General features: G+C 41.5%; 1 protein-coding gene across 1 annotated transcript in view; it reads right to left on the bottom strand.

Annotated features, from left to right (window-relative positions):
* Positions 1 to 24,548, bottom strand: part of ACVRL1 (activin A receptor like type 1) — a 38,919-nt gene extending 14,371 nt beyond the window's left edge. Inside the window, exons 1-6 of the mRNA XM_083352123.1 lie at positions 24,346 to 24,548; positions 19,875 to 20,089; positions 17,035 to 17,134; positions 11,633 to 11,779; positions 11,091 to 11,366; positions 8,687 to 8,884 (exon numbers count right to left, since the gene is read on the bottom strand). Coding sequence (XP_083208249.1) covers positions 8,687 to 8,884; positions 11,091 to 11,366; positions 11,633 to 11,779; positions 17,035 to 17,134; positions 19,875 to 20,089; positions 24,346 to 24,472 — 1,063 coding nt within the window. The 5' untranslated portion in view covers positions 24,473 to 24,548. The remainder of the gene's footprint in view (positions 1 to 8,686; positions 8,885 to 11,090; positions 11,367 to 11,632; positions 11,780 to 17,034; positions 17,135 to 19,874; positions 20,090 to 24,345) is intronic.
* Positions 24,549 to 27,166: the final 2,618 nt, after the last annotated feature.

Raw genomic sequence — 27,166 nt, forward strand, 5'->3', positions numbered from 1 at the left:
CCAGCTCTTTATCTCCACCCCGAACCAAGCCAGTGATGCCCTTGACGTGATGTCCCGTTGCCTGGAAGCGGTACGGATTTGGATGGGGAAGAACAGGCTCCAGCTCAACCCGGCCAAGACTGAGTGGCTTTACGTACCGGCATCTCGACTTGTCCAAGAGGTTCCATCTTTGGTTATGGGAGGAGAGGTGTTGCCTCCCGTTGATAGGGCGCGCAATTTAGGCGTCCTCCTGGACTCACGACTCAGTTTTGAAGATCATATTGGAGTCGTGGCCAGGGGGGCATTTGCCCAGGTTCGCCTGGTGCGCCAGTTGCGCCCCTATCTGGACCGAGATGCCCTACGTACGGTCACTCATGCACTCGTTACCTCTTTGATAGATTACTGCAATGCTCTCTACTTGGGGCTGCCCTTGAAGACCACCCGGAGGCTTCAGCTGGTGCAGAATGCAGCCGCGCGGGTAGTGATGGGAGCATCCCGATACTCCCATATTACACCCCTCCTGCGTGAGCTGCATTGGCTACCAGTTGTCTTCCGGGCGAGATTTAAGGTGCTGGTACTTACCTTTAAAGCCCTACATGGCTTAGGCCCGGGATATTTGCAGGACCGTCTGCTACCGGGGACGACTTCCCATCGCCTGGTGCGCTCACACAGGGAGGGCCTCCTCAGGGTGCCGTCGGCCAGACAATGTCGGCTGGCGATCCCCAGGGGGAGGTCCTTCTCTGTGGGAGCACCAGCCCTTTGGAACCAACTCCCCCTTGAGCTTCGGATGGCCCTGGACCTCCGGTCCTTTCGCCGCGACCTCAAAACTTTCTTCTTCCATCAGGCTGACCTGGATTGATGATGGGTTTTTAAATATGTTTTAATTTTTAACTATAGTTAATTTATTTTGGGGCTGTTATTTAATTCGTTTTTTAATTTTTGTATTGTTGTTTTTATTGTTGTAAGCCGCCCTGAGTCCTTTGGGAGATAGGGCGGCATATAAGTCCCAAAAATAAATAAATAAAATAAATAAATAAACCAAGGTAGTTCAATTTTTGACTTAGGATCAAAGTTATATAGTTTCTGCTGTTGGCACACATTTTAGCAAATGATTTAGTAAGAATCCAGAAAGAATATCTTTATAATTATGGGGGCATCTGTGGAACTAAAGTATAGTATAACCCCTTAAAGAAATTAGAGGCCAATGGTTAAAAAAATCCTGACATCTTTAGTGCTAGAAGGAACTACCCATGCATTAACTGGAAAAAAAATCATCAGTTTTTGTTAACTTCCCAAAGCACCCGAAAGCCGGACAAGAAGCAATGGATGGAAACTAACCAAGGAGAGAAGCAACCTAGAACTAAGGAGAAACTTCCTGACAGAACAATTAACCAATGGAACAATCTGCCTCCAGAAGCTGTGAATGCTCCAACACTGGAAGTTTTTAAGAAGAGACTGGACAGCCATTTGGTATAGGGTTTTCTGCGTGAGCAGGGGGTTGGGCTAGATGACCTCCAAGGTCCCTTCCAAATTATTATTATTATTATTATTATTATTATTATTATTATTATTATTATTATTATTATTATTATTATTATTTTGCATAGAGATGTGGTGGCACAGTGGTTAGAATGCAGTAGTTTAGGCTAACTCACTGCTCACTCCAGGAGTTCAGTTCCAACCGGTTCAAGGTTGACTCAGCCTTCCATCCTTCCGAGGTCAATAAAATGAGGAGCCAGATTGTTAGAGGCCATAGGCTGACTCTGTAAACCACTTAGAGAGGGCTCTAAAGCACTGTGCAGCAGTGTGTAAGTCTAATTGCCTTGCTATTGCTATACTGGTATTACTATAACAGTTAACTTCACTATCCTCTTTAGCATATCTTTCAAATCATAGGATGTAAATAGATAACCATAAAAATAAATCCAAGGTTGAAACAACTACAAGTGGGTTAAAAAAGCTACACTCAAAAGAATTTCCCTATAAAAGAGATTTTTTTTGACTGCTTCCTGCAAGACAAAAAGGTGTGGGGACCAAGTGTGAATCTTGAGGGAAAGTTACATAAAAAGGCCCTCTGTCCAAAGTGCTGAGACATACCTCAGCAAGTGGGTGCACCTTTTAAGGGGTTTCCTCTGGCTAACCTAATTAGTGTTGCAGTCATTAGGGACTCCCAAGTCTGCAGTTTTGCAATCAGGGTGTGAAACGGTGTTCAGTAGAAGAAAAACCCTAGATGATAACTGAAACAAGGCCTGCACCAGAAAGAATTATTTCTCTCTACAATTGATATGTTCTTCAGTTCTTCAGAAAGGCCCCGAGCCTCGGAAGGCCAAACACAATCTACTGTCTCTGAAACACGAAGATCCATGAACCAGCCCCAGGTCCATGCTGACATCGTGAAAAGTACTACACGCAGACTGTAAAACATACGCAAACACGTTGTGGATGGATTCAAGTATTTAACTTACTTTGTGTGCTCTTAATAGATTTTTGAGCCATAATACAATATTAAACATTGCACTGAAGTTGGATGTGAACTTTCGTATCAATGGACTTTTAAATGTCTGGCGTTACAGCTGGAATGGTTGCTGAACTCAGCATTACCGGCCATATGACTTGAGAAGCTGTTCTAGGTTCACTGGACTGTTTCCTTACAATGCTCAGAATGGTTCCTACCAGTTCTCAGCACGAATGCGTTTGGTGCCACCTGCTGGCCAGGAACTCTATTTAAGTAGGTCCTAGGTAGGACCTCCATCAGTTACCTATGGCTTTGTTAAATCTTTCTATATTAAACAGCTCAATGTAACTTGACCCTAATCCATCTGACAACATGATTTTGAATGACGGGGTCCTGGTTTCCAGTAAAGAACATCTCAGTACTTTGCTCTAGCTAGAAAACAGACACGATACCATTTTTCCTCAAGGTGGTCTAGCCACGCCAAGCAATACTAACACATTTTCACTTGCAGCTGGCACAGGATCTTCCCAAAACAAAGAGTGGGGCATGTAAAAGGCACCCAGTTAAAGGTTCTTTATTGTGAATGTAATTGGCTTATTAACTGGTACTGTTTATGCTGAAAGGGAGACAGTTAATACATGCCTCAATTGGGTTTTAGTTTGGCTGTTTTTAATGTAATCACTATTTTCTTTGAAGCCTCTTGTTCTATAAGCAAGGATCAGACATTATTTTCTTCGAAGCCCCTTGTTCCTGTAGTCAAGGATCAGACAAGTAGTGAGATTTAGAACAAAGAAATTAACAAGCTCACAAATTTCAATAGTGTAATCTCTGGTTATGTGTGGGGGGGGGGGAATACCAAATTGGAACAGAGCAGGCATCAACGTGGCTAGCTTTAGGCACTGAGCTGAGCCGTTGTTTGTTTAATCAGCTTCCTGCATAAGACATCATTGCTCTGGGTTCACACTAAGCTATAAATCGTAAAGTACAGTGGCTGGGTTTAGGGAGCGTCCTAGGCTAAGCCAAAAAGAAGCCAAACAGCAAGAGACCATTCAGAAGCAAGGGTTTGTACTGTGGTAACCTAGAGTTACAGAGCACCTTCCAATAAGCTTGGACAAAGTGGGCTATTGGTATTTCTCTGTTAAAACATCTGCTCTTTTTTTTCCTTCTGCCTTGGGTAAGTAAAATTATTTAGTCCTTAGACTGCCTCTCTTGAAAATAGGAAGGGGACATCTCCTTTGCAGAAAAGGAGACCCACTCTATGCATCTAATGCAGCTCATGAAAACCTGCACCATTTGATAACTTGGAAAGGCTCCTACCAAACTCTAATCTATCTCTTTCTTTCTTTCTTTCTTTCTTTCTTTCTTTCTTTCTTTCTTTCTTTCTTTCTTTCTTTCTTTCTTTCTTTCTCATTCCTCCCTCCCTCCCTCCCTCCCTCCCTTTCCTCTTTTGCAAAGAGAAAATCCCACACTCAGTTTCCTGCATCACCAAGCATGGGTGGGAAAAACCAGAGGGGGTGCAAGTTTTAGTTCTCAGCTGCCCAGTCACTGGGAGATAGGTGATTTGTAAATTAAAACAAACACCAAGCAAACTTCTTAGGAGCAAATATGGTACCAGAAAAACTTAGTGGCAGCCTCCAAAGCTCATAAAGTATGTTGCGATAAAACCCTAATTTTAATATGAGAGGAAAGAAATATTGCTCAAGACATGGTAAGTAAATACCATGTTATTCATAGAATCTTAATTTGATTTGATTTCCTTCGTTTGCTCTTGGATCCATTGTATCTTTCTCTGAATCTGTCTACTTTTTGGAGCGTGGTCCTTATCCTCCCTCCCCTTCAGTCAAGAACTTTAGCCTTTGATCTGAAAATGAGTGCACGGTTTGATCTGGTGCTTAAAGCACTAGGCTGAAAATCAGAAGGTGGTGACCTCTAGTCCCTGCTTAGGCATGAAAACTGGCTGGGTGACTTTGGGCTAGTCATTCTCTCTCAGCCCAACTCACCTCACAGGTTGTTTTGTGGGGGAAATAGGAGGAGGAAGGAATATTCGGTATGTTTGCATCCTTGAATTGTTTATAAAAGATAATAAAAGTGGGATAAAATTCATTCATTCAATCAATCAATCAATCAGTCAAATCAATCCAATCTCAAACACGAACCAGTAGTCAGTATCAGTACATAGCATTTTCCTAATTTCTGAGCATTCCTTGTAGGAGGTACCTTGCTACCATATTTGCCCCAAAATAAGACCAGGTCTTATATTAATTTTTGCTCCAAAAGACTCATTGGGTCTTATTTTCTGGCTAGGTCTTATTTTCAGGGAAATACGGGACTAAATGCGTCTATCTGGCTGACAGTCATAACTGGGAGTTATTTTGGGGGGAGGGCTTATATTACGAGCATCTTGAAAAATCATGCTAGGGTTATTTTCAGGGAAACAGGGCATGTTAGAGCCTCTGCCTCCCCGACAGGAGGACTGCCTCCCCCCGCCCCTCCCCCCGGAATATTTAGTAGGCTTTAAAGGCATGGCTGTTTCAACATGCATTTGGGAACCGAGGAAAGAATGGGGAGCTTGTATGTGAACTTGAGATGAATCTAGGTATTTTTTTTATGTTATAAGGCATCATGCTTTCTTATATTATTACAAGGTGCTGGTGATGACCTATAAAGCCCTAAATGGCTTGGGTCCGGGATATCTGAGGGAACACCTGCTGCCGGCATCAAGCTCCCTTCGTCCAGTGCGCTCCCACAGGGAGGGTCTTCTCAGGGTGCCGCCGGTAAGAGATTGCCGGCGGACGACACCCAGGGATAGGGCCTTCTTAGTGGGGGCACCTGCCCTTTGGAACCAGCTGCCAGTGGAGCTGAGGACTGCCCCCGACCTCCGTTCATTCCGCCGGGACCTGAAGACCTGGCTCTTCGAGCTCTCTGGCCCAGGCTGAGGATTAATCTTAATTTTAACTGGGGTTTTATTTATGGAGGGACAAATATAATTTTTTAAAAATTGTTTTTAACTTTTGTATCTTGGTTTTTTAATCACCCTGTAAACCGCCCTGAGTCCTTCGGGAAAGGGCGGTATATAAATGTAATAAAATAAAATAAATAAATAAATAAGTTGTCAAGTGCCCCTTCTGGAGACATTGTAATTTGGAACAGTTGTTAAATAACTGTTTTTAAAGCAAGGACTACCTGTAGTTTCAATCAATCAGAATAGAGCTGGAAGGGACCTTTGATGTCTTCTAGTCTAACCCTCTGATCAAGGGGATCATATACTCTTTCTGACAAGTGACTGTCCAGTCTCTTCTTAAAAACCCCCCAGTGATAGAGCACCGACAACTCCAGGAGGCAAAGCTGTTCCACTGGTTAATTGTCCTCACTGTTAGGAAATTTCTCCTTAATTCTAGCTCTAGCATTCTAACCCCAGTGCTGGTCTGGCTCTTGATTCACACGTATATCCATACTTAAGCTGCTCTTCAAATCAAGAGGGTAGGCTTTTAGCTCAGAATTGCTTATTCCTGCCCATAGTTTCAGCAACGGACCCCCATTTAGAGGGTTGAACTATGGTCCTTTGCAACAACATAGAAGCTTTCCTATCGAGCAACATAATTCTTCAAATCCCTATTCTATGGATCCAAGACTATCAACTAAATGATTTTTTTATCCTTGGAAAATGTACAGGTTTATAGATAACACTGTTTTACTTTTTCACTCTAGGGCAGTTTCTGCACAAGTGCTAATTGCCAGGGGCCAGTAGTTGGAAATCCAAAAATACTTTGGATCTTGCTGCAGTGAAATTATTGTTTGCACAATATTGGAAGATTTGGCACTACCCAGGATAGAAGAATGCTAGGTAAAGATGATAGACTCTGATGGGATGGCTAAATTGACTTCTTTGAGCACAGGGGGGAAAAAGTTTACTGCTGATTGGAAACACTTTTTGGATTTTTTGCACAAAACTAAAAAAAATGAATTTATGATTTATGATTTTGAATCATGTGTTGTAACAGAGTAAGAGTTTAATTTTTAGTTGTTCTTATAACTGCTGTAAAGATGATCAGGAGGATACTCCTTTGTACCTTTTTCGCTCTTTTCTATTTTTCTTTCTTTTTTTCTCTTGTTCTTCTAGCTTTTTCTTTAAGTTCTTTTTTTCTTTTCTTTCTCAACTTTATATTAGCTTTGTGTCACTTTGATCTTTAACACTGTTATGTATTGGGCTCAATGGTAACACCACGTGGTAATCAGGAGCAGCTAATGGCTCTCCAGCAACCCAGACTTCAGGTTTCCAGTGCTGCTATTGGCTGCCCCTAGGCGGCAAATGGTTGTTTTAATCCTATTGGCTGCCGCCTAGGGGCCAGGCTATAAATTGCTGCAAGCTGCAGCCCAATTCTCAGTTGAGATCCTGCAAGCAATAAACCATGAGCTTTGTTAAACTCACTCGCCTCGTCTTTTTTCCTGTGCAAAGAACTCACTACACAACAAACACAACCATATAAAACACCCACCGAAAATACATTGGATCTTTGCTTGGTTTTCAGCGATCCTCACAGCAAGCTTGTACAGTATAGCCTGGTCTGCAGGTAAGAACGCTTCAGAGGTGGGATCCTTTTCCAGCCTCTTCCCTGATGGAATGTTAAAAGCACAAAGGGGGGGGGGAATCAACCGTGAAACTGTCACGGGAAATCTCTGCATGTTTTGCCAATGTAAGAGCAAAGGCAGCTTCACAGCAGCGTTGGTCAGAGGATAGCCGAAGTTCCCTGAAGGTGGCTAGTTGCCAAACTAAGCTGTGATGCTGCTTGTTTCCTAATCAGAGTTGAACAAACAAAGTGCTGATTGAGTCTAATGGTCCCTTTAATCTGCAAGCTGGGCGCTGACACTAGATTACAGTGTTTATAATTTACAGCTAATCATTCGTGTGGAAAAAGAAAAATGAAAACACTTCCAACTAGGCCAGTCAAAAACATCCCCATTAACAGGCCTGATTAGCGATTGTTTCTACACAGGGAGCCAAATGCAAGGGGGAGAGTGGCAGGCAGGGCCGGCTCCTTCCATTCTTTAACAGCAGCTGAGATTCCAGATCCTCAATAAAGCAGGAACTCAGCTGCAATGCCAGAAGTTAGAGGTTTTTCCTTCAAATTAAAGAGGTGGGCAACCTAAGACTCTAGTTCCAGGCAATCTCTCTCCCTGTTGGCTGGGGCTGATGGAGGAACGGAGATGGCCCACTGCCATTTTGAAAGGACCAATGGCCCTCTGTGAAATCTGCCAGTTTTAATCTGTTCAGCAAATTACAGTTGAGAAAATTATGCTCAACACAATGTATGAACTGTCTTAAAACTGTTTCTAGGCCACACAATTAGGATCTGTTTACAGGATCTCTGAGCAGGTAAGAGTTGGTAGAGAGCTATGAAAAGCTGGTTGTTATTCCACTCATATATGTTCAAGTTCTAGCTTTGGCCGCAACACTGCAAAGACAACTGTACAAATGTTTTCAAGACTGTTGAAAGCTGAATCCGGCATGAAGTAACATACAGAGACGACCATCTTGTGAGATTTCAACCACTGCTGATCAGATGGCCTGCTGATACAGAAAATCGAGTAAACAGTTTCCTCCATTTATGGCAACAGTTTGGCATGAAGGAGAGGAATAACTGAAATTCTAAATAGTTAAACACAATCTTCATATTAAGAGGGAAATAGACCTCTGAACACGAGAGACCTTCGAATCCTAGTTGATGAGGAGCAGCAATGCCAGAGCATTACTGACTCCGGGTCTGCATTACAGACTGCTAAAATGGCTGGACTCAATGGACATTTGGCCTGATCCAAGAAGGTAGCTAGCATATGGCTCCCTGACAAAATGGCTGACCTGGTAGGTATGGCCAGTCACAAAACACTCCCTGCAAGCAAGAGAAATTGCTCTGTGAGCTCTCTTTGACCTCCCAGTCTGCTTTCCATTTTACCCTTTTCTGAGCAGGTGGGCACACTGCCGGAAACCATTAAATGTTGCAGATGAAGTTTCTATAGTCCCGTGACTAATAGAAAAAACATCCAATTGTGTCTGGATCAGAGAAGATTGATTTCTGCTAAGCTTCCATCCATTTTTGTAGAGTTCTCCTTTTGAACTTAGAATCTTATCCGACTTGCAACTTACCACGGTATAAACATCCTGTGGCGAGAATAAATGGATTGCATTTTGCCTGAACCATGAGGCAAGGCCCTAGAATACCACATTTTAACTTATTTTCATTTGGCCTTCCTTACCATTCACAATGGTTCTTCGGGCTATCTCCCACAGGACCAGACCATAAGCCCAGATGTCTGTCCGCTTGAAGGATTCAAAACAATCCATACGAATCTGTTCATCCAAAACTTCAGGTGCCATATAGCGTTTGGTGCCCACTCGTGGGTTGTTCCCAATATCCAAGTAATCGCTGCTCTGAGAATGCATAACTGCCAATCCTGAAAAAAGGTAGCAATTCCACCATTATAAACAGGGAATCCTGCATCAGGAAGCTAAACATCAAAAAGGTTAGATTTGACTGAAAAAAAAAGGCATTACCCTGAGCTTAGGAGAATAACATAACATTTGTGGCTTGTATAGCATTACAGAGAGAGCACAAGAATGCACTTCAGTTTAGTAGGATGAAGGTATACATATGTGCCTTTATCTATGGCATACAACTTCATATGCACCACAACTCCGCCTATTCTTTTCCTTTATTTGTACTTGGCTTTGTATGAAGTAAGAATCTTGCTTCATTTTTGGCCTGAGAAGTGCCATTGGGGATGGTTTCACATGCATGCACATCTCTTGTGCAAATGGAGCATCCTGTGCTCGTCCGCCACTTGTGTGGCCTGGTTGCCAACGGGCCACGGACTGGGGGTTGGGGACCCTTGATCTAAAAGATTCTTCACCTCTCCCTGGACTACGTGCCCTTCTCTGACAGAGGAACACCGCACAATTTGGGAAACCCTGGTCTGAACAGAAAGTTTAACTTGCATCCCTGGGATCTGGTAAAAGCTAATATCTGAAGCCAGAAAACTTGGTCTTTCTAGTGGGAATGGCTGATGATCACGAGTTATTTGTCCTTTCCTCTAAAACAGACATGTCAAACTCGCGATGTCACGTGACATTGCGCAACGTATTGGGACGGTTTTGCCATTGCCAGCAATGGGGTGGACGCGGCTTCCGCATGACGCATCTGGCCCGTGGGCCGGCAGTTTGACACCCCTGCTCTAAAACATATGACTTGATTTGTTTATATGAGTTATCTGAATTTATTGCACTGTAAACAGATCTGAGAACAGATCTATTTGTTTACTCATACAAAAGAATAGTCACCACTGATGCAATCAGGAAATTATGTGCCTTTTTCTAAAAGAACTGTGGATGTCTGATATGATCTTGTGAAAAGGAGTGGTTATTTCAGAAATTATTCCATTCCATTCCATTCCAACAGGTCCCACACTCACAAAACATATAAAAATAAAAAGACTAAAATACAATACAATAAAAACATGCACGAAAAGAGAAGAGTAGAACAAGATAAGAACAATGTAGCATCTAATTCTTTACACCAGAGCTTTTCAACCTTTTCACAGATTATACCACTTTTAGGACATGATAATATTCGAGTACCACCAGTGGCTTAGCAAGGTGTCAAAAACTTGATGACAAAAGAAAAAAAAGGAAAAAAAAGTGATAAAGTATGCCCACTTACCCCTCTTTTAATGGGAAACTTGTGCTTGTTTCTCTGACATTAATCTTTGCACTCGTGGCTGGAGAGTGCTTACTGATGAAATTAAGTCAGAGTTCCAGCGTCGGTCACTAACCGTCTCATTCCCCCATGTAGTCACCCACTCCATGGCTGGCCATCGCATGCAGCATTGATCAGCTGGAGCTGTGCCCTCTGATCCTGAGGCCTCTGCTGAGCCCAGGCAGCCCTGCAGCTCCAGCTGATTCTTTCACCCCAAGGCCTGTCTGCTGCTCCCGGTGATAGCAGAGGCTACTGGAAATGCTGATCAGCTGGAGCTGCGTGCACCAATCCTGAACCCTCAGTAGAGCTCCAGCAACACCACAGTTCCAGCTGACTCTCCTCTAGGCCTCTGAGGTGCTGCCTCCGCTTTAGCTCATTCCCCCCCCCCCACTACATTTGTCTAGGTCATGTACCACCGGCCAGGTGCCGAAGTACACCAGTGGTACATGTATCACGGGTTGAAAAGCCCTGCTTTACACCACACAACCAATATAGTTAATCCAGATAAGGATTGCAGTAAACAGGAAGTAGTTAAATTCTAAGTCCTCTGCTAAGATCCTAATCAGGACTGTACCTTCCATCCCTGCCTGTGTGACATTTTGTTCCTATATTTGTAGCAGAGGTGGGTCATTTAAGATACTCCCAGGGTGGGAAGTATAGTGTTAGGCCAGGCTCTCCCAGCCTTCCAGATATATAAATTTTAATTCCAGGATTCTCAGTAGGAATTCTATGAATTGAAGCCCACACATCTGGAGGGCAACCAGCTTGCAGGACGCTTAGAAGTTGTAAGGGCAAATAGAAGAACTTTCCTCAGATTACTTCCCCTAGAAAGCTTTTTTGCCCTTAAGAAAAAGTTACACATCGGCACCTCTGCTTTGCCAAAAACATTTGCTCTAAAATCCACTCACCTAAATCAGCAATGCAGCACTGCTTATTGTTCTTGACCAAGATATTTCGGCTTTTCAGATCCCGATGAGCAATGGCTGGCTTGCCCTGGGTGCCAAAGATTTCCACGTGCAGATGAACGAGCCCACAGATGACTGAGGTGGCCAAACGCAAGCAGGTCTCCACGTCCAACACTGTGCATTGCAAGTAATCATAGAGGGAGCCATGCTCATGATAGTGGGTGATTAGCCAGAGTTGAGTACTTGAATTCCGTGATGTCATGTCTGATGCAATAAATCCTGCGGGCAGGGAAGGAGGGTAAAGCTCAGCATACATTGCCAAAGTTCCAACATTTCCAAAGAAGCTAACAAAGTACCTATAAATTATGTGTTGTGCGTATGTGTAAATGAGACAAAGACTTTTAATTCTCTGAGCTTCTTCAACTCTTTCAGTCCCTTGTGCAAATTTAGAAAGAATACATGGGTCTTAAAATGTACTGCCTCCGTTTGCTTGCCTAGGACTTTTTGGGACTGAGTTGCGGAATTTCTGCATTGTTTCCACTCACCTAAGATGTTGTCATGCCTTAGCAGCACCGTGTTGTAAATCTCAGTCTCACGAAACCAAGACTGCTCATCACGGGAAGAGAAAATCTTGACAGCCACATTCTCCCCATGCCAAGTACCACGCCACACTTCCCCATAGCGTCCTTTGCCTATTGTGAGGGAAAGGAACATAATTTTCAAACTTTTCACTTGCCTTCACTTCTTGCCTGAGCTGATTGGTATTTCATATTCCTATTAGATGAAATGTTAGCATTTAAATGTCTAACATGCCTGACTCATGTATTTATTTATTTTGCCAGAGCAACTGCACGAATTGACAACAGTGAAAAATCCCTTGATCAATTTAATCAGAAATAGTAATTGATGAATAGTTGGCTAGCTTAGTCTTTTTTTTTTTACAAAACTGCTATGGATAAATATGCAACCCATTCAGAATCTAAATATAATTACTTTTAAACACTTGAGAACAAAACATTCGGAGGATGATCACTAGCAGAACACAAAGTTTCTTTGTCAAATATAAGTTTCCAAAACATTTTGCTAGTGGCAAACTGGGAATAAGAGATAAAAAACAACAACAAAAAAAAACAGATGACACACCATTCTTTCCTTGCCTGGTGTTTATCCATTAAGTTAAGAATTTTCTTCTCGGTACCTCAGAGTTAAGGCAGATAAGCCCAAGTGCAGACTTGATCTCCATTTTAGGTTGGCTTGCAGATAACAGAAACAAGCATGTTTAATGAAATGGCTCAGAACTGAGTGATAACATTAACATGTTTGTGTGGAGCATCTGTTAATGGACCAGAGTACTTCAGGCAGTAGGAAGACTATCCAGTGTTTGAATTTGTCTACAGTATGCGCAAATTATCCTTGAACATAAAAGAAGACAGGCTATTTCTTTGCTCTTCTACAGAATCAGCTTTGCACCTCTGTGTTCTCACAATGTGTTCTATATTCAGCAACTGAGCTAATAAATTTCTGCTTTATAGTGGGATAATCCTGTCTGGAAGAAAAATGATATTTCTGTTTACAGGGGAAACTGGACTGCTTCAAGGCTGTCTGTCTTTCCCCTCATTCCACAACCCTCAGGGCAACCTGCAACCAAGATTAGAAGCTTTGGGAAAAGCATCTGGTTATGAAATTAATATAGCAATGTCACAGCACCTTCACAGTTCTAGGTGAGATTTGTGAGGAGGAATAATGCTTTGTAGTCAAGCAGATTCACCCCATTACAAATATATTACTATGGCTGGTTACACCGCTAGCCAGATGCTTAGACTGGATTTGGCATTTTTATTTACCTATGAAGTTCTCCCAATGACCTGGGATAGGCAGATGCTGTTGTTTAATAATATTAATAATATTATTAAATGTTATTAATAATATTAAAGGTATTGTTGCATGATGTAAACTGTTCCAGGTAAAGCAGCCTTTTGCAATTGACTGGAGGTGATTTTGTCAATGCCAATGGTGGTATTATTTTTGATCATCGCACAGTCAGCCAGATGTTCAGACTGGGTTTGGCATTTTTGTCTACCTATCGAGTCCTTACCAACGACCTGGGATAGGTAGATGTGGATGTTTGATGGTGTTACAGTTATCGTCAGAGGATGGAAGTTGTTCCCAGTAAAGATGCATTTTGCAATCGACTGATGACGAATTTGTCAATGCCAGTGGTGTTTAAGTGGTGCTCCAGTTGTTTTGGGATTGCCTATTACTATTGGTACTACCCTTGCTTGCCTTTGCCAAAGTTGTTCTAGTTCTATTTGTAGGTCTTTGTATTTTGTTATCTTCTCCAGTTCTTTTCTTCTATTCTGCTGTGATGTCCACTATCCAGACTTTTTTGTCTTTCTTATCGACAATTGTTAAGTCCAGGGTTTTATGTGGCAGGTGCTTGTCTATTAGAATTTTAAAGTCCCAGAGCAATTTAACTTTTTCATTTTCTAACACTTTTTCTATTTTATGGTCCCACCAGTTCTTGCTTGCAGGCAAATATTTCTTGCAGATCTTCCAATACACCATTGTTGCTACTTTGTCATGCCGCTACTTGTAGTCAGTCTATGCAATCTTCTTGCAACAGCTTACCAGGTATTCCATTGTTTCTTCAGCTTCTTTGCATAAGTGGCACTTATTGTCTGTTTCTGTCTTCTCAATTTTGACTTTGTATGCATTTGTCCTTAAGGCTTGGTCTTGTGCAGCTAGAATTAGTCCCTCGGTCTCTTTCTTCAACTTTCCTGCTCTTAGCCATTTCCAGGTCTTGTTATTATCTGCTTTCCCAGCTATTTTTTTATGTACTGGCCATGTAGTGCTTTCTCTTCCCATGCCTCCGTTCTGTTCTTCATTTGGTCTTCCTTGTAGACTAGTTTGGTCTCTCTAGTAATCAGTAAGCCTTCAGTGCATCTTCATCATTGTCCTTTAGATATTCTTCCAAAGCCATTTTTTCTTCTTCAACCATCTGATGTACTTGCAACATTCCATGCCCACCTATTTGCCTTGGTAGATAGAGTCTGTCAATGTCACTTTGTGGATGAAGGGCTTGATTCATTGTCATTATTTTTCTGGTCTTCCTATCCATTGGTTTTAGTTCTGCTTGAGTCCAGTCCACTATTCCAGCTGTGTATCTAATGACTTGATTTGTCCAGGTGTTGATTGCCTTCATGGTATTTCCTCCATTGAGTTTGCACTTTAAGATCTTTTTCACTCTCTTGATGTATTCACCTCTAATCTTTTTCTTGATTTCAATGTGCTTGATGTTGTCAGTTTGAAGGATACCCAAGTATTTGTAGTAATCTTCCTCATCCAGACTCTTAATGTTATTTTCATGGGGCATCTTGATTCCTTCAGTTTTCACTATTTTTCCTTGTTTGATAGTAAGTGTGGCACATTTAGCCCATCCAAACTCCATTACAATATCTTGGCTATATACATAGACAGTGTTGAGCAGCGATTCTATTTCAGATAGTGTTTTTCCATACAGCTTCAGATCATCCGCGTAAAGGAGGTGAGATAGTCTAGCAGATGTTTTTGATGTTTGACAGCCATGGTCTGAGTTATTCAGTATTGTTGACAGAGGAAACAGTTCAATAAAAAATAGTAGCGGTGATAATGAATCTCTTTGAAATATTCCTCTCTTGATATTAACCTTTTCCAGTCTCTCACCATTGACCTGCAACTGTGTCTTCCATTGTGCCATCGATCTTTGCACAAACTCTATTTCTACTGACTCCTGTTATTTCTAGGCACATGATTATCCAGTCATGTGGCAGAGAGTCAAATGCCTTTTTGTAGTCAATCCATGCCACATTCAGGTTGGTCTCCCTTCTCTTGCAGTTTTCCAAGATCATTTTGTCTATTAGGAGTTTATCTTTTGTTCCTCTGCTATTCCCTTTCTGCTCAGGTGGGAAGAGATTGTTTTCAGGTAGATGCTGTTGGACTACATCAGCTACCACACCAGTTAGGAATTTGAAAGTTATTGGTAATTGGCCTGTAGTTGCCTGGTGCTGCCCCTTTTGCTGGATCTTTCGTTATCAGATAAGGTTTCCCAGTTGTTAGCCACTTTTCAATTTCTCCTCCTTGTAGTATGTTGTTGAACTGCTTAGCAATGAGTGGGCATAGAACAGTTGGACGTTTCAGCTAAAACCATGCAGTTCATGTTCACCTGGTGCTGACCAATTCTTGACCTTCCTTGCTCTTCTTTTTACTATTTCTGCTGTTATTACTAGTTTTTTTCATTTCAACTTCTGTTTTATTTGCATCCATCTCTTTTAACCAAGCTGCGTCCTTGTTGTATTTCTTTGGGTTATCCCATATCTATGTCCAGAACTGCACTGTTTCTTCCTTGTCAGGTACTGGCTGATTCATTGCAGTTTCTCCATTAATGGATTGGTAGAAACGTTTCTGATTGGACTGAAATTGGAGCTTCTATCTATAATTTGCAATTTGAGCTTCATATCTGCTGATCTTCCTGGCTATAGCTGTTATTTGCTGGTTTATTATTTCCAGTACTTCCTTGATCTTCCTTGTTTCTAAGTGGCATTTGTTGATTAGGTATTCTTTGATCTTCTTGTTCTTTTCTTTCATCTGTTCTAGCTTGCTTGCATCTTATTTTGCTGATCTTATTTTCTAGTCTAACCTTCTATTTTTATGGTGCACTGTTTGGTTATTTTTTCTTTGTTGACTTTGCATCCCAGGTATTCAGTTATAAGTGCAGCTGTGCTGTACATTAGTTAGTTTGTTTCTCGCAGTGAGTTGGTGCTTATACTTGATATTGCAGTATTTGCATCTTTTAATGCTTGTGCTAGCTGTTTCTTTGGAACAAGCTTCAATGCAGGCATCCTTATTCTGTTGTTTTTGTGCTCTTCTAGATCAGTTATTCTTTGTTTCAATGCTTTTATTTCTTTAGTTAGAGCGCTTTGTTCTTCCTCTACTGCCAATTCCCCCTGGTTTGCCTCTACATTCTGAGTTGCTTCTGGCAGGGCTTTGATTTCTTTGCCCTGGGTAAACCTTTGCAGTTCGTCCAGTTCTGTTTCTGTGAACACTTTATTTTGTATTATAAATTGACAATGATTTGCTAGTCTCTGTTCTGTTATTTCTGATTCTGGATGTTGTTCTTTCCAGAACTGGTGCATTCACTTCAGATGTTTTCTTCTTGTTCGACTTGATCTGTAATAACAGATCATTATTTCTTTGTTTTCCATCACTGTGTATTTGCGATGGGTAAACACCTTTTCTTCCAGTAGTTCTGCAGCTGCTGGCCCTGGTTGCTCAGCCAACAGTCCTGAGTCCTGTAGCCCATTTTTCACCAGATATCCAGGAACTCCAACATCTACTGCAGATCTTGTTAACCTGGGCAACATCTGAGCTGGTATGGCTTTCTGAAATTTATGTCTCACCATATTTTTTATGGGAGAGACACTCTTTGTCTGACTCCTCTGATGAGGCCTGTCCAGTCTGGTTGAACCTCTGGCATAGCTCTCATCTTCCTCATAGCACACAAGCCCCGCAACCACGTCAAGGTAGTGCCTCACTGGGAGATTGTTGTTGTTGTTATTTATTATTACTATTATTCAGAATTATACAACATGCACTAAAATGTGGATGGGAGAGTACTAACAATATTGAATTTTTATTTTTTGCAAATTGGGGGTGGGGTCTCTGAGTTCAGTTGCTTCAGAACCTGCGGTCTGAAGGCTCAAAACACTTTACAAGGATTGTGCAGTAGAAACAGTGCTATGTGGAAGTGTTCTGAAAGTGCAAACCAGACACAAATAGGCCTCATGAATAAAGAGATGGCTCAAATCTGTATATTTTATCAGAGAACTGGAATGTATATTCTTTTTTTCCAAGAGGTTCAGCAGTTCTCTGCTGGTGACAATTCCAACATTTCTTTCTCTCCTTGGCTTACCAACGCATTCAACCAAGGTGATCTGCCGAGCCACAGTTCTTTGGACGAGAAAAGGCAGCCCAGAGCCACTTCCAGTAGTGCAGTCATCATTCAGCAGGACCTGAATACAAATCAAACATGGGAAGAATCTTAGAGGAATAGATTATCAGGTATATTTTGGTGAGAGTAATAAGCATGGCAAGCCTGCTTCTGGAATTTGCAACTCCTTAGTAAGTTGCACTCTGCACCATGAAGGAAGGAGGGGTTGGCAGCATTATGTGGCAATTGCTTCCATTGCAGGAATGTACTGGGAACTTTTTTCAGGGTCCCCCCCCTTGTAATCCCTGGCAAAATCTGGCTTCTCCCCCACCCCAAATATCTGGAATTCTTTCTAACCCTTTTACCTGCAGTGACAACTGCAGTTAATTGCACAGGAGGTGTCTGTATTTTCTTCTGTGTGATGAAGTTTCTGCTTTCTCTTTGCACAGCATACCTTTTTGGTATACAGGTAGTCCTCGACTTACGAGCACAACTGAGCCCAAAATTTCTGTTGCTAAGTGAGACATTTGCTAAGTGAGTTTTGCTCCGTTTTACGACCTTTCTTGCCTCAGGTGGTTAAGTGAATCACTGCAGTTGTTAAGTTAGTAACCCGGTTGTTAAGTGAATCTGGCTTCCCCCATTGATTTTGCTTGTCGGAAGGTTGCAAAAGGTGATCACGTGACCCCGGGGACCCTGCCACCGTCGTAAATATAAACCAGTTACCAAGCACCTGAGTTTTCATCACATGATCATGGGGCTACTGCAAAGGTCGTAACCCTGTAAATCAGTCATAAGTCCCATTTTTCAGTGCCCTTGTAACTTTGAAAAGTAACTAAACGAACTGTTGTAAGTCGAGGATTACCTGTACGTGTGCATGGGGAGTACAGGGCAGGGTGCATGTGCTCTGCTGGGGGCCACATAATCAGGAGGGAGGGAGGGAGGCTTAGAATGGAGTAATCAGGAATATTCCAAGCAGCTGCTCAAGGGCTTCTCCTACAGAGATTCTCTCTCTCTCTCTCTCTCTCTCTCTCTCTCTCTCTCTCTCTCTCTCTCTCTCTGTGTGTGTGTGTTGTACAGAGGGTGTTTCTGGATTTTTTCCCCTCTGCAGCGCCCACTTGGATCACCCCCATTTTCAAATCCAGCATTTCTTTTGCCAGTTTTTCCTGCCATTCCAAATTAATTTCTAATCTGTACATTTTTCAAAGTAGTATGCCGCTGAAGGAAAGACGGACTTGATCTACTTTGTGTACAGGTAGTCCTCGACTTACGACCACAATTGAGCCCAACATTTCAGTTGTTACGTGAGATGTTTGTTAAGTGAATTTTGCCCCATTTTACGACCTTCCTTGCCGCAGTTGTTAAGTGAATCATTGCAGCAGAGAAATTAGTAACCCAGTTGTTAAGTCAGTCTGGCTTCCCCATTGACTTCTTGTCAGTCACAGGAGGTCACCAAAGTGGATCACATGATGCCAGGACACTACAACCGTCATAAATATGAACCAGTTGCCAAATGTCTGAATTTTGATCACATGACTTTGGGAGAATGCTACAATGGTAATAAAGTGTGAAAAACAGTCAGAAATCACATTTTTTCAATGCCCTTGTAATTTTGTTTACTAAACAAACTCTTGTAAATCGAGGACTACCTGTAATTTCTTTCCAATATTCACTTGGGTTGGAATGAATAACAAGTCAAGATCTGAAGACTCTTTGAGCTCTCCGGCCCAGGCTGAGAATTTTTAACTGGGGTTTTTATTTTCAGGGATAATTTAATCTTTTAAATTGTTTTTTAACTTTTGTATTTTGTATTGGTGTGATTTTAAAATGCCCTGTAAACTGCCCTGAGTCCTTCGGGAAAGGGCGGTATATCAATCTAATAAAATTAAAAAATAAAATAAAAATTAAAACCAGCCAGAAATTACTCTAAGGCACTTTTCGTCTTTTCGGTTTATCTTGATTTTGCTTATCTGGCTTCCCATCTCAGAAAACGTCTCCTCTACAGTTCATACTAAAGTTACTTTGAAAGAAACTTTATTTATTTTTATTTATTTTTATTTATTTTTTTTAAATTCCATTTATATCCCGCCCTTCTCCAAAGACTCAGGGCGGCTTACAAGCTTAGCAGTAGCCTTCGTTCTATGTATATGCCTGCTTATTAGGGCTTTTGGGGGGCCCCAAGTGGCATTATTACAAAGTCAGCTTAATTGCCCCCAACAATCTGGGTCCTCATTTTACCTACCTCGGAAGGATGGAAGGCTGAGTCAACCTTGAGCCTGGTGGGACTCGAACCTGCACTAATTGCAGGCAGCTGGTGTTACTTAAGGAGTGCAGAGGTGCCCAACCTTTTGGGCACCAGGGACCGGTTATGTGGAGAGAGGTTATTCCATGGACCGGAGAGGGTGTGGTTTTGTGTGCTGCCTGCATCCCACAGATAGGGCTTTGCTTGTTTGTGCGGACCGGTTGCTGGCATGCCACGGCCCAGTACCGGTCCGTGGACCGGGGGTTGAGGACCCCTGCTTTAGTGGGTCTCTAGGATTCTTCCAATGGGAGAAGGCAAATGTGCTAACAATAGCAGGAAACATAAATTACAGCCAAACGTATTCATCCCAGTGGTGGGGCAATCAACAAAGAAAACAAGGCTGAACAATTTAGAGTGGAAAATATTCAACAGCAGTAAGGTAAAAACAAGCCAAGGGCAACCGGTACAAGTGCAGGTCATGATATTTGAACCTAACCTGTCACCTTTAAAACAATTCTGGCTTAGAATAAGGTGAACAACTAACCCCAGGGGCATTGAAATGCCATTCCTAATGCATACTTACTTCTAAGGTGCTGTCCCCAGCCAGAGAGTTCTTCAGCATAAAATCCACATCGCCCAGTTCATTAGAGCCAAATGGCATGTGTCTCCGGCGGCTTTGGGCCCACTTCCAGACAAAAAGGCCAACTAATATCATGAGAATCAAAATAGCAAACAATGGAACCAGGACCATCAGGAGAAGATTCTTCAAAGATGGGCCCTCTTCAGGCAGGTCTTCATCTGATTGGAAGAAGAATCCATTTAGTTATTACTGCTTTTCTTTTCTTTTTATAAAACTTTATTAAATTTCAAAAATATATATATACAAAATACAGGTGGTCCTCGACTTATGACCACAATTGAAGCCAAAATTTACGTTGCTAAATGAGACATTTGTTCAGTGAGTTTTGCCCCATTTTACGACCTTTCTTGCCACAGTTGTTAAGTGAATCTTTGCAGTTGACAAGTTATTAGCTTGGTTCTTAAGTGAATCTGGCTTTCCCCCTTGACTTTGCTCGTCAGAAGGTTGCAAGAGGTGATCACATGACCCCAGGACACTGAGACCGTCATGAATATGAACCAGTTGCCAAGCAGCCGAATTTTGATCACATGACCCTGGGGATGCTGCAATGGTCATATGAAAAATGGTCATAAGCCACTTTTTCCAGTGCTGTTGTAACTTTGAATGGTCACTAAATGAACTGTTGTAAATTGAGGACTATCTGTACAAAAAAAATTTTAAAAAAGAAATTAGAGAGAAAAGAAGGAAAGGAAAAAGCAAAATTGGGAAAATGCAGACAAGAAGGAAAAAAACTGTAAAAAACTGTAATTCCTGACTTTTTTGGTGCAGATGCAAACATAAAATACAGTGTCCCTTTGTGTTAGAATCAACCATAACAGGTGGTATTTCTATATTCATAAACAAGTCCAATGATCAAATCCCAGGATTAAAGTTGGTTACTAGTGCTTTTCTAGTGGCAACGGGTCCTATAGATTAACCATGTATAACTTCTCAGTTATTCTAAACAAATGGAAATATCCCCCCGGAAGTAGGCATCAGAATTTCTTTACTCCATAACACAGGAAGTCATAGAGTCTTTGGATTTTCATTTCCTCTGACGATATGATTAACAAGAAATAGGATTAATGTGGCGTCCAGAGGTGATGAAAATGATGCACAATTAAGGGAATTAAGGATGTCCAAGGGACGCGGTGGCTCAGTGGGTTAGGACGCTGAGCTTGTCAATCAGAAGGTTGGCAGTTTGGCGGGTCGAATCCCGAGTGCCGTGTAGCAGAGTGAGCGCCTGTTACTCGTCCAGCTTCTGCCAACCTAGCAGTTCGAAAGCACGTAAAAATGCAAGTAGAAAAATAGGGACCACTACAGTGGGAAGTTAACAGTGTTCCGTGCACCTTTGGCGTCTAGTCATGCCGGCCACATGACCACGGAGACGTCCTCGGACAAGCGCTGGCTCTTCGGCTTTGAAACGGAGAGTTGGAAACGACTAGCACGCATGCGAGGGGGAACCTTTACCTTTACCTTTAGGGATGTCTAGCCTAACAAAGAGAAAGGCTAGGGGCGACATGTTAGCTGTCTTCCAGTACTTGAGGGGCTGCCAGAGAGAGGAGGATGGGTCAACTGATTCTCCAAAGCAGCTGAGGGTAGGACAAGAAACAATGGGTGGAAGCTGGTTAAAGAGAGATCCAGCCTAGAACTAAAGATAAATTTCTTGACAGTGAGAACAATTGATCAAAGGGAGAGTTTGTTTCCTGGAAGTTTTTCCAGAAACTGGAGGTTTTCAAGAAAAGATTGGACAACCGTTTGTCTGGGATGGTGTAAAGCAGGGGTAGGCAACCTCGGCTCTTTTATGACTCATGGACTTCAACTCCCAGAATTCCTGAGTCAGCTATGCTGACTCAGGAAATCTGGGAGTTGAAGTCCATGAGTCATAAAAGAGCCGAGGTTGCCTACCCCTGGTGTAAAGTGTCCTGCCTTGGGCAGGGACCAGAAGACCTCCAAGGTCCATTCCGGTTCTATGATTCTAAAAAGCAGGAAAGCTTAGCGGCTGAAGCAGGCTCCTAATCTTATTGGAAGCCTATCTTCTGCACAAAACCAAAACTGTCAAGTGGCTTTAAGAAAAACAGACAGGTAACTCGCACTTCCTGAAAGCTTGGTAGGATCCAGATTCAAGGTTCCTGCTCTGTGTTGATACTGAACAGAAGCATTTACAAGGGGAGGGAGTCTTAAGAACATGTTAGCCCCCATTTTAAAAAATGGATACATATGGCCACTAAACATACACTTCATCTGTTTTTATTACAACATATTCCCTTGGTCCGTGTTAATAGGGTTTGGGGATGTTTCTCTGAGAACATGACTAAGCTTCTGTCTTTCTGCTATGAGATGTACAGCACATTGAAAGATTTTGTTACAGGGTCAGCATATTCTTTTCTATTCAGTTTATTTCAAACCCGATCCTTGATAGCATTTTTATTTAAGTAAATAATTCGCTAAATAACTCAGTGATCCTAAAAATAGAGATAGGGGTCAACTTCCACTTGCCCTAATGAAGATCATTTCTTTACTTGGTAAAATGAATAGAATAGAATAGAATAGAATAGAATAGAATAGAATAGAATAGAATAGAATAGAATAGAATAGAATAGAATAGAATAGAATAACAGCGTTGGAAGGGACCTTGGAGGTCTTCTAATCCAACCCCATGCTTAGGCAGGAAATCCTATACCATTTCAGATTAAATGGCTGTCCAATCTCTTCTTAAAAACTTCCAGTGTTGGAGCATTCACAACTTCTGCAGGCAGGTTGTTCCACTGATTAATTGCTCTAACTGTCAGGAAATTTCTTCTTAGTTCTAGGTTGCTTCTCTCCTTGATTAGTTTCCATCCATTGCTTCTTGTCCTCCCCTCAAGTGCTTTGGAGAATTCCCTCTTTTTTGTAGCAACCCCTGAGATATTGGAACAGTGCTATCATGTCACCCCTAGTCCTTCTTTTCATTAAACTACGCATAACCAATTCCAGCAACCATTCCTTATATCTTTTAGCTTCCAGTCCCCTGATCATCTTCGTTGCTCTTCTCTGTACTATTTCTAGAGTCTCAACATCTTTTTTACATTGTGGTGACCAAAACTGGATGCAGTATTCCAAGTGTGGCCTTACCAAGGCATTGACACTTTATGTGGTCTTGATTCTATCCCTAGATAGAACTGTGTTGGCTTTTTTGGCAGCTGCAACACACTGCTGGCTCATATCTAAGTGACTGTCCACTAGGACTCCAAGATCCCTCTCACAGTTACTACTACTGAGCAAGGTACCAGCTATACTGTGCCTGTGCATTTGGGTTTTCTTGCCTAAATGTAGAACCTTAATTTTTCACCATTGAATTTCATTTTATTAGCGCCCAATGTTCAAGTCTGTCAAGATCCTTCTGTCTCGTAAGACTATCTTCTGGAGTGTTGGCTATTCCTGCCCGCTTGGTCTCATCTGCAAATTTGATGAGTTCCCCATCTATCCTCTCATCCAAATCATTGATGAAGATGTTGAAAAGTACTGGGCCTAAAACAGAGCCTTGGGGTACCCCACTGCATACTTCCCTCTATGAAGATGCAGTTCCATTGAGGACCGCATGCTGAGTACGGCCAGTCAACCAGCTACGAATCCATCTGTTGGTGATGCTGTCTAATCCACATTTTTTTATCTTATCAAGTAGTAGGTTGTGGTCTACTTTATCAAATGCCATAGTGAAGTCCAAGTAAATGATATGCACAGCATTCCTCTGGTCCACTAATTTTGTCACCTGGTCAAAGAATGCAATAAGATTTGTCTGGCCTGATCTGTTTTTGACAAATCAATGTTGATTCTTGGTTATGACTTTGCTTGCCTCTAATGTTCACTGATTTGTTGCTTGATTATCTTTTCCAGAATCTTCCCAGGTATTGAGGTCAGGCTGATACAGTAGGTCTGTAGTTTCCTGGATCTATTTTTCACATTTTTGGAGATAGGAAGTACATCAGCTGCTTTCCAGTCCTCTGGTAGTTCCCCAGTGCTCCAGGGTCTTTGAAAGATATAGTTCAGTGGCTCTGAGTTCACATCTGCTAGTTCCTTCAGAACCTTGGGGTGTAATCCATCTTGTCCTGGTCTTGTCCTTTTTTTTAATTAATCTGATTTATTTCTATCTTTTTGCACAAGTGAGATAACTATGGTGAGTAACAATACAGTTCAAAAAGCATGCAGAATTACAACATTAAATAGGGTTGATTAGCTAATTCATTCACAAAATGTGTGCCATCTCATTTTGTCCAAGAATGGAAAGATTACAGCAGCTTGCTGTATGTCTCTGTGTGTGTGTGTGTGTGTGTGTGTGTATAATACAGTACTACAACATATTGTGTATATTATTGTAGGCGGAAAGTCAAAAGGCACAGAATCTTGTTCCTGTTTAGGGGAAAATACTCTTCATATAAGCAAATAAAAAAAATACCTATTAGCCGGATGGAAAGATTCAAATTACACATGTTGCCCTGGCAGCATTTTATGCCGTAGGTTTTTGTGATAGAGCCCCAGCAAAACTCATTTGCTTCCTTCAGACAGCCTTTCTTATTGACCATTTTTCCATTCTCCAAGTGTTTGCTTACAAAACACCAATCTCCCAAGCATGTGAAATTTTCTGAACATACTGATTGCATACAGATACAGTTCGGCTGACCTGTAACACAAAAGAAAATATAATTCACAGATATGTGAATTTAAATGATGCACATTTTATAGAGACTGAAATTGACACAATCTTTATTTAGAGGGTAGCCCGAATTCTACCTTTTCTCTGACCATCTTTAAGAACGGGTGGAATGTTTAAAAGATATAGTGATAGTTAAAAGTATAGTGACAGTGAATGGTGGGATAATATCTAAAGTGACAACACAGGATGACACTGTGCCTTTCAAATTTCAATTTGGCTATGTTCATATACAAGCCTTCCACGTAGCTCATGCACTACCCAAACTCTGCTGGAAAAAAAAGAAATGTGTAAACTACTTACATGTTAATTCTTTCTCCTCAGTTACTAAATAAACCTATTGCTATAGTAGGTAGGATAAACACTGGAAATATAAGCTTCCCATCATGATCTGCCCAAGAAATGGACGTAGATATAGCAGACTTTGGAACAATGAAATAGGTGTTGCAGTTTTGATAAAATAAAAAATAAAAAATGGGAGAGAGTCAATGATTAGTGAAAAATATAGACTCAATATACATCTGTGCACAGAAATGTATCTGGGAGGATGTGTGTCTGTATGCACATGCACATGCATGTAAATACACTGAATGTCCCCTGGAGTTCTGCTTTGACATCTGGGGTGCCTGAAAGGTTGCCTATATTCAACGAATATTTAGGGTTAAATGCTTTCAGAAGCAGTAATGATAGAGGAGACAAGAAGCAAGTTTTAGTTAGATCAATAATCCATGGATGGAAGCTCTCTGGGTACCTGATAATATTACCTTGAGCATCCCAGAAAAAAGGTAAGGCACAATACAAGAATGGAGGCAAAAGCCAATTGGGAATATCCATCACTTGAATCAATACTTCAAGATATTCTGCAGAACTTGTCACTGGAATCCCCACCTGGTCTCCATCCCTAATGAAGTCTGGTGCAAAGAATCAGTCCCTGCACTTGGTTTGGAAAGGCCTTTCACATCCTGGCAATTTGAGATTCAGTACTGGAAAAAAAACCATGTTTTTTCTTGTAAAGACCAATTACACCTAACTTGCCTGGATCCAAATTGCAGAAGTGAACAGGAAGCAGACAGAGTAACATTTCAAACTCTCTCTCAGTCTGTGCCCAGGTACCCTGCTTGGTGTTTGTTGCTCAAATTATTATCTTCGTACCAGTATCAGAAAGAAGCTGCTGGGGAATTGTTCCCAGCTGACATGCTTTGCTACTTTCCCACCAAACGGTTGATACGAAAGAAGAGAAAACAGTGATGGTTTAATCTAACCAAATCTGTCTGCCCTGCCCATTATTTTTTGTAAGCATTCTACTGGCATCTGATGAAGTACTCCAGGGTAACCATTAAAAGTATAAAAAATCAGTCACAGGTCACTTCCAAAAAAGTGACTTCTTGCCTGTTCCTATGATCACCCAACTATTGCTGAAGTACTGAAAAGCTGGCCCATGTTATTGTTATTTTGTACAATGTTGTGTGGATAAATCTGGGAAATACTTCCAATCCACTAGTATTGAAAGGTGCATATTCAGTACTGGGAGAATAAAACAACAGGCCGTTGTCTCTCATTCTGGTAGATGCTAGCTTGGCCCAGTTGATGAAACGGTAAGCTCTGTGTCCATTTTTCCCCCCATTTCTTCAGACACAAAATACATTTTAACATTGGTCTCTTCAAAGACTGTTCTGAAAGTTATTTCCCTTAAAGCACATAAGGCATCTCATTAAAAAAAGAGCCACATATAGCTTCTGGGTGTCAATGTTTAAGGTTTTTATAATGATCCTCCAGCTTTCTCAGCTGTATGCTAGGAGAGTGTGATATTGTAAGTGGCATTCTTTCCCTCTTTGATTTTACTGCCCGCTCCCCTTTTTAATCTTCTCCTGAAACTGGGCATAATTATCCACAAATTAATCGGTGCTCTCTAATAATGCTAGAGTTAGCCACATCTACGTGTATGGCATTTCACAAAATACAAGGCTGAATGTTCTAAACCTCAACCCGGCGGAAAACAGCAGAGGAAATGAGACACTATGCCAAGGAAAGAGTAAACAAGGAAACACTGCAGAGAGAGATTCTTTTGTGGAAAGAAAAAATCACAGAAGTGGTGAAAATGAAGATTATAAGGTTGGGAATGCTCATAACAGTATATGAATATGGCTAAATAGCTCATTGGAAGTCACCAACTGTTTTACTTTTAAAGTCACAGGAAAAGATTCCACCAATTTCGGTGAAAAAGTTGATATTTTTGAGAGATCTGATAAAACCCGAGATAGTTGTTCTTGCAAGGAGCTATACGTTACAAGCGTATGGGGCAGAAAGTAAGAAGGGGTAGGAGTTTTTGAAGGAATAGGTGTCAGCCCTATAAGGTAGACCACAGTAAGAAACAAATGCCATTTATATTTGTGATGTTCTGATACATATTTCAATTAGAACAGTCATAGTAACAACATTTTGTAAGTATGAATGTGCTTCCCTCATTTTATCTTCATGTGAATTAGGGAAGGGCTTTTGGGTGGCATTTTCTTATTTTTATTTTCTTGGAATGGGCTCAAGACAGGATTGTCTGACTGTTGCCTTG

The sequence above is a fragment of the Vipera ursinii genome (genome assembly GCF_947247035.1).
Source record: "Vipera ursinii genome assembly, chromosome: 2".
In the NCBI taxonomy this organism is placed as follows: Eukaryota; Metazoa; Chordata; class Lepidosauria; order Squamata; family Viperidae; genus Vipera; species Vipera ursinii.